Raw genomic sequence first — 7,914 nt, 5'->3', positions numbered from 1 at the left:
AGGCAGTCAGACAGACAGAGAGAGAGACAGACAGGCGGGGGACCTGGAGGACGAGGAGAGCTGCCAGCAGAACAGCAGTCCAGTCCACGCGCAACCGGGACTCCTTCTGGCGCCATGCGCGCGCGGAGTCAGAGAAGCGCGTGATGAGTCGGACCGGTGCGGCTCCTCGAGACCTTCCGCAACGCGACCACCGCCACCGCCACCATTACTATCATCAACAAGTGTGAATGTCGCGTTGTGTTTCTGAGGAGACACAAAAAGCGCCACAGTTGGAAATATGAATCATTTCACTCGTGGACCGGAGAACTTCCCCGCGTGCCGGAACTTTAGCGTTTTGCTCTCTCCCTCGCGGGAGTGTGGACTGCTTCAAGTAGCCTGAACTTTTTATTTAACACAAGGTTTTAGTATTTCTGTTCACAGAGGTTCAGGCTGCTGTCGGCGCTGAGCTTCCCCGCCGCCACAGAGGCTGGATAACACGCAGCCATCAGTGCATTCCGAGCTCCGTCTGTCCCGGTAAGTAACCTCACATTTACAAGAAGTTACTAACTTATTATCTCATGTGTAGCTTGTTTGTTTGTGCCGGTGTAACATTTTAAAAGCACAGAGACACATGTTAATGTGATTTAAACGCACACAATTACAAAACGCTATTATACTGTTTACTCTTACACTTTGGCGCCATTAGCCGGATGACACTGAAATCTTTGCCCAAGGTGTTCTTGCCTCTACAGGTTCACATAACATCCCTATGTATGATAATCACATGCTTGCTTTACTAAATGTGGTGCCAAGCTGTGTTTAGTCTTTAAACTGACATTTTCCTGAAGAAAACATCTGTTGATGTCGCCTATTTAAGAACCACTTCATTTCATTTTAATATATTACTACTCATTTTTTTTGAGAATGACAGCTCAGACATGCTGCAGCGCTACAGTGTGCGTGTGGAAGTAATGTATACAGTACATGTAGTATAGTGGTGTCATAACAACCGCAGGGCGCTGCATGCCACATCGCCTCCACCTCCCGCTGCGCTCATACCGCTCACTGCGCCAGGGGCTCTCTTTATGAGCATGTGCATGTGTTCCAAAGATAGGAAGCCCTTGCCAAAGACAAAAGGAGAAGAAAAAAGAGAAAGGAGAAGAAGACACGGCTCCGCGGGGCGCATGACCTCGAACACAGCGAGGGGCTCATTGTGTGATCAGCTGAGCCCAGCAGAGGGTGCGCAGTCCTAAAGTGAAGATCCTCCTGCAGGACACATGGACTCACTGTGGAGGAGAGACAGCAGGCCTTGAGATGAGGGAGCTGTGCAGGAAAAAGGAAAAGAAAAGCTTCTCCTCATTGTCACAGGAAGATGAGCTGGGTTTTTTTTTGTTCTTTGTCCAGCTATGGAATAATGTCATTAATATTGATAAGCACCAGAAAATAATTTCATGTGTCATTTATAGACGATGCAGAACAAAATGACGTTTTCCTAATTGAATGAGAAAATTCTGGCGATGACCCATGAGCGGGCTGCCGGTTGATGAGATTTGAAATGGATTTTTCCCAACAATCACATTATACATTTGTAAACACTGTGGGGATGGCATTTACTCAGCACAGTTTGGGAAGATGAAGGCGACCGCCTGTGCACTTAGAAAAGAGAATTTGGATGTCCATGTGCCCTCTGACAGAAACCGTACGCCGTCTCCTCCCGCGCTCAACGACTACTGATTCTTGTTTCTGCTCAGGAGTAACACTGCTTTCTCTTTTTCTTTCAGCGCACAACCTGACATGTTGATTCCAGTTGCTCGCCCCGCTCCTACGCTCTGAAGCATTCAACGTCCTCACAATAAACCTGAGATTACAGTTCCCTGCTGGAATATGCTCAGGGAGCAGCTCAATTTGTGGATGAGCTCTTTTGAAATCTGTTCCAAAAGATTGTTATAAAACTCTATCAAATCAATTTTGAAGGATTCTCTCGCGATAAGTCCTCATGTTTGTGTGAATAAACTCATATTTTCATGCAATCATCCCAATTTAATGCTAAGAAGCAGGTGGAACTATGATTGCTTTTACATGACAGGACTTGTGGGAGGTTGCTGCTGAATATGCAGGACACAGCGGGGCCTGATATGCGCAGGAAACCCCTTGTATTTGATGGCTTTGGCCTCTTATGGGCCGTGCTCTTTGGATTATTCGTGGCAAATGCTCCAGCGATGGCCTGTCCAAGCGGCTGCCACTGTATAGAGAAGAGCGGCATGAGCGTGGTCCAGTGTATGTCCCGCAACTTGGACAAGATCCCCTCAGACCTTCCGAGAGACACCGTCGTCCTACTGTTGGCGTCGAACCACATCACGCACATCCCCAACCACGCCTTCAAAGAACTGCACTACCTTCAGGAGCTGGACCTGTCCAACAACGACATCGAGACGGTGGACGTCGGCGCTTTCCAAGGTGTTTCCGACAGCCTCCTCGTCCTGGATCTGTCCAACAATCGCATCCAACGGGTCCCCAAAGAGGCATTCGCCCGTCTCCGAGCCAAAATCAGCCTCTCCAACAACCCGTGGCACTGTGAGTGTACGCTGCAGGAGGTCCTGAGGGAGCTGCGGCTGGACCCCGAGACTGTGAACGAGGTGATCTGCCACACTGCGGTGCAGGAGGAATACGCAGGCAAACCGGTCATCCAGGTGCTGGACTCAGGGATCAACTTCTGCAACTTTCACCACAAGACCACCGACGTAGCCATGTTCGTCACCATGTTCGGGTGGTTCACCATGGTGATCGCGTACGTCATCTACTACGTGAGGCACAATCAGGAGGACGCGAGGAGGCACCTGGAGTACCTCAAGTCACTGCCCAGCAGCTCCCAGATCAGCAAAGACTTTGACACCATCAGCACGGTTCTCTAGCAGGGCGGTGTGTGTGTGTGTGTGCGCGTGTGTCTGTAAATATGTGAGTAAATCTCTGGTTCTGTACAAAATGACTTGAAAGCTTTTACGACACATTCTCACCAGAGGTTTGGAGCACATTATTTGAGGTCTTTCAGTGGAAGGAAATGGGTGGGTTTTGACTTTTTTCAGCCTTATGAAGGATTTCTTTTGTAGTAGTCTAAAACATACATTTAGATTGGATTAAATATGCTTTAATCTGGCTCTACAAGCAGACAGGGAAACAGTGATAGCACACAATAAACTAAATACTTAAAGTCACATTCACGTCACAGATGAAAGCTGTAGACTAGAGGGAAAAATGTTCCCAGTCGGGTGTCGATCCACGGCGTGATTGAATTTGGACTGAGACGAATGAGGACGACGACTGTCTCCCAGTTACTTTGTATTGATTGATTTACGTTCTCCATGTGGCACTGTCAAAGTAAAGGGCATTTTTACCAGGCTTTGGCTAATATAATATAGGAAGTAGGGCAAGGTGCTGACGTTCAGTTTGCATAACACGTGCATTACAGCCCTGCCTCCAATAAACTTTCCACGTGGAACTACTGACCCAGGAAATAAGGTCCCTCTGCCACCGCTGCATTGTCACATTAAAGACTAAATGTAGTCAAACAAGGAAAAGTTGCCATACTCCTGCAGCTCTGTGTTAAATCCGAGAAATGGTCTGAACAAGCATTTCGTCTTACCTTGCCAAGAATGTTAACACGCCTACTTCATTACCCGGCGAAGCATCGAAGGCTCTAGACTGAGAGGGGTGAACGTAATGAACCAAATCTTTTTATTTTCAGTGTGGCACACTACAAATTGTCGTGTTCCCAATATATGAACTCAGAATTTTAGCACACTGTGACGATATGCCTGTTTTACCTGTCCAGTTTTTACTTTTGCAATTTCAATGCAAACAAATGAGTAAGAACACTGCAACAATCATTGAAAGTCTTTTAAAAAGCGGCAGCGATCCCCCAAAAAGCCTGCCAAACCCTGGAGATTCTCATTCATAGCAAACATGCAGCAACACGATCATCCCTTTGAAGTCGTGTGGTCCCCTGATTATTAAGTCTAGTATTCACTCGCTGTTCAAATGTGTTTTGGTCTCCGCCAACTCCAAAAGGAAAAGAAGTCTAGATGTTAAACTTTCCTCCCTTGCCTGTATAGTTTGTGGTTTAGGGTTTCTCAGTGTTTCTCAGTGCTGATAACAGCAGGGGGCGATCACAACTGTGAGCCATCGATCACAGGGGCTCGCAGAGGAACAGACGCACACACCTCCCGAAACTCAGCAACGTTTGTTTGAGTCAGCATATCCAAAGCCCGGAGCGCGTTTTCCTACACGCAGCCCGGTAAAGCAGAATCCCAGCCTTAATGTGGGAGCCGGAACAACCAAATGAGCCTAAAAGAGGCTGAAAGGCTCACAGCTGACTGATAGTGCTCATGTCTTTTGATTCAGTGTTACAGCGCTGTGAGATACAGCTGATACAGTAGTAGCGTGCTGGGAAGATGGTTAGAAATCAGCTGCAGTGTGTTGTTAGAGAAACACATTTTCTCTGTGTTCATTATTTCCTGTGTAGGACTACAACTGGCACTGGTGTATTATCCAGGACAGCATGCAGAAGTTCAGCTCTGTTTTATTACACCCTGGTGGAGTCAGTTACAGCACAGGAGAAAAAAACACACCACAGAGAAGTTACATATAAAAAAGATTGATTAGTGCAGCTTTGTTCAGAGTGGGGTCCAAATTTACTCTGTATGAATGTATTTATGTCCAGATGTGTGTCCACAAACACCACATGGTTTATGTTATTTGTGAACCACAGAAACTACCAACACAACCATTTATGCTGTTGAATTTGATTGCAAGGCACAACAACAAACTGAATATGTATTTAAGTGCTTATGGTTGCTGTTGCTGGTCAGGAGTTGATTGTGTCCAAGTGCCTACTCTCGGGGACTGCTACACCATAGCACTGTGCACAAAGCTGGACAACTGAGTGTCATGTCCTCTCCACTGCAGAACTCAGAGGCAGTTACAGCGTATGCCTAGCAGGGGAACTGAGTCATAAAGGTGTCAAAGCCCAATTTCTCAGATGGGTGGATTTTTCCAAGAAAGGACAAGAACGAGTGCCAGGAGACAATGACAGAAAAGTTGATTTAAAATGATTGTTGCTTTTCTGTGATTGACAACTTACTGTACCTGTCCTCTGTGGTGATTCCCACTCATCTCATAGTTCAAACAGGTTAAAAGAAACACAAATAATTGTTTGCAACGAATACTTGACTTACTCTAGGTAGAGACTAGTTTTTAATTTTGCATACTGTATTTGCATCTGACAGAATAGTCTTTTTTATACTATTGTAGGTTTATTTGTTACAGTGTCTATCTGTGTGCAGTTTTGACCTGTCATATAACGATGTTTGTGCTGGCCAGTGTGTAACTTTTACAGTAGAAAGAAATGCACATGCCGTCTGTGTTGTTATTTTGTAGAACGTGTCCTCAGCTTAATCTACATCAAAGTGTTTGTATGCCATTCAGAGCTTTCAACTGGTCAATGTCTTTTCTGTAGAACTGTAGAAGAATTGGTCTATGAGCTGTGTATTTATGTGATGGAAATGAAAGGGCTCCAATAATTTTGTTTGTGATAATAATATCAATTTTCTATCTGTTTCAGTAAATACTGTGTGTTTGTTTTGTTGTTGTTGTCTGGATTTCAATGGACACCTTACCAGCATTTGAAAATAAAAATTCTTTTCCAAGACAGTTCAGTCTCCTCGCATTTTTTGCATATTGGCTCCGCATAAAATGAATGGCCAAATATTTTTGAAGAAAGCTAGCTTTCAGCATCACAGCAGTGTATTAGTTGGTCCTTCTTTCTTTCAGAATTAATTTACATTCTGTCCTTTCAACAAACAATTTATCACAGAAAAACAGAGTGGATCTATGGTCTTTTTTGATAGCTATATTTTCATTCCATGTGGATGTTAATGTCAAAAACATGAATGGAATGTTAAATGAGCATGAAACACAAAAACAGACTTTTTAATGAAAAAAGAAGACAGTTAGTACACATCTACCCAGCCTCAGTGAGGTGAGGTGCCTGTGCAAACCCCTGAGGATAGTAAAAGACCGTACCCACCTCAGCCACAGCCTGCAGCCTGCTGCCATCTGGAAGGAGGTACAGCCGCCATACTTAAGAACTTTTCCCCTCAGGCTGTGAGACTGTGAGCTTAATTTATCTCAGCACCTCCATTATGTAAAATAGTTTATATTTTATAGATTTGTATTTTTATCAGTTATTAATCCATTTTATTATATATCATTTTGTTTATACACACACACACACACTTATATTTTTTAAGAGAAGTATAAGGAACTACAACCTAAATTTCATAACACAACCCTGCATTGTAAAATGACAAATAACCTTGTATCCCTGTACCCTTCCATTTTATTTGTGGTGATTATTTTGGGTAATGTCTTTGTTGTGAGGAGGTTTGATGATGGAACAGAGTGAGCTGGCAGTATCATGACAAATAACGTATCTTCCAACCTTACACCTTAAAGCACAGGGTGTCCAGACAAGCCTGATTTCTTATGAGTAAGGCAAGCTTTTGTCTTATCGAGGCAGTACTTTAAGTGCACTGCACGGAGATCGATAAAAAGGCTCATTACTGAGAGAAACTTCTGTCTGGGTTTGGTTTTAAAGGGCAATGTCACTAAAGCTCTGTGACACACTAGCAATTATTTGAATTGTTTTTTTCCTAAACCTGCAGAACTACATTGTTTTTTTGTTGACACTTGGACACTGAATAGTTGGTAAAGACATTAGGCGCTACCACAGCGGTTTCTGTTAATGAATCCGAGATGCAGATGCTGGCAGTAAACTTATTTGCAGTCACAAGCAGTGACTCAACGAAAGTGACCAATCCATTTCGTCTTCTAATGACCTTATCAGCAGAACTATACTTTGTCTCTGCATTTGCAATTTTTTAAATCCAAGTAAATTGAGAATGACTGACATTCATAGTCAAAATCCAACCATACATCTGCCCATCATCCATCCATCCATCTTAGACCACCTGCACAGGTACAGTAGCAGAGATGTCCCTCTCTCCAGCATAATCCTCAGTTCCTTCCTTTCGCCAGACAATAACGGTAAAATAAGATTCTGCCAAGTCCTAGATTAGTCCAATGTTTTTAAAAGTCTTGATTTGAGACACGTACGGCTCACACAGACAGTGTGGCTGCTCTAACCTGTTGATATGACACCAAATAGAAAGCAAGATGTTCCGTGACACACATGTGCTTCTCACGCATGCTGCATGATCCTCACGTAAGGTTAGGCAATTAAAACACTTGGTTAAAGTTAGGGTTAAAGGCTCATTGTTACAGTTAATAAAAAAGGCATCAGTACCACCAGAAGTACCTCCCTGACCTAGGGCAGCAACGTGCGCACAACAAGAAGGAGGCAATATTTTTTAATAAAGTACCATGGTCTCAGAACACATCCCCAACTGCACCCCAGATGCTTGGCTAGTTATAATAAGTGCCATTCATGTTTTTCATTTTTTTTTTGGTCCGAGTCCTCTCTCTGGTTATTTTCTTGGCATGCAACAATTGCTTTCTACTTTTGTTGCATCCATTAAGAACATAATCTGTTGTTCTCTGCTGGTGATTAACATGTAGAACGACGCACTTGGCTAGGATGTGACCCACTCATTTGGCTTCCTGTGTTTGTTCATCCTGGCTGTTTGCCCTTTGCACCATCTGTTCATTGAAATATCATTAACATTTTAATGAAAGACCCTGATTCTTCTTATGAAGACAAGAGAAAGCGGATGTCATTCCTCCTTGGTCAGAAGCCCTTGAGCATAGCTGCCAAAACATCCACCACCTTTCTGGGATGCAATATCGAAGTCTTCATTGAGACTGAATGAATAAATTTACATTTCACAATCTAGTTTGTACACAAAAATTACACAACAAGAC

General features: G+C 43.7%; 1 protein-coding gene across 1 annotated transcript; it reads left to right on the top strand.

The window, feature by feature from the left end:
- The first annotated feature begins 33 nt into the window (after positions 1–33).
- LOC118339561 (leucine-rich repeat-containing protein 3-like) lies at positions 34–4,780 on the top strand. The gene is made up of 2 exons (XM_035677262.1): positions 34–513; positions 1,761–4,780. The coding sequence occupies exon 2, from the start codon at positions 2,091–2,093 to the stop codon at positions 2,889–2,891; it is 801 nt and encodes a 266-aa protein (XP_035533155.1). The 5' UTR covers positions 34–513; positions 1,761–2,090; the 3' UTR covers positions 2,892–4,780.
- The last annotated feature ends 3,134 nt before the right edge of the window (positions 4,781–7,914 follow it).

Source organism: Morone saxatilis, unplaced genomic scaffold (genome assembly GCF_004916995.1).
Source record: "Morone saxatilis isolate NCDOM2014 unplaced genomic scaffold, NCSU_SB_2.0 Contig5, whole genome shotgun sequence".
Lineage (NCBI taxonomy): Eukaryota > Metazoa > Chordata > Actinopteri > Moronidae > Morone > Morone saxatilis.
This window is presented reverse-complemented; position numbering and strand designations above follow the sequence as displayed.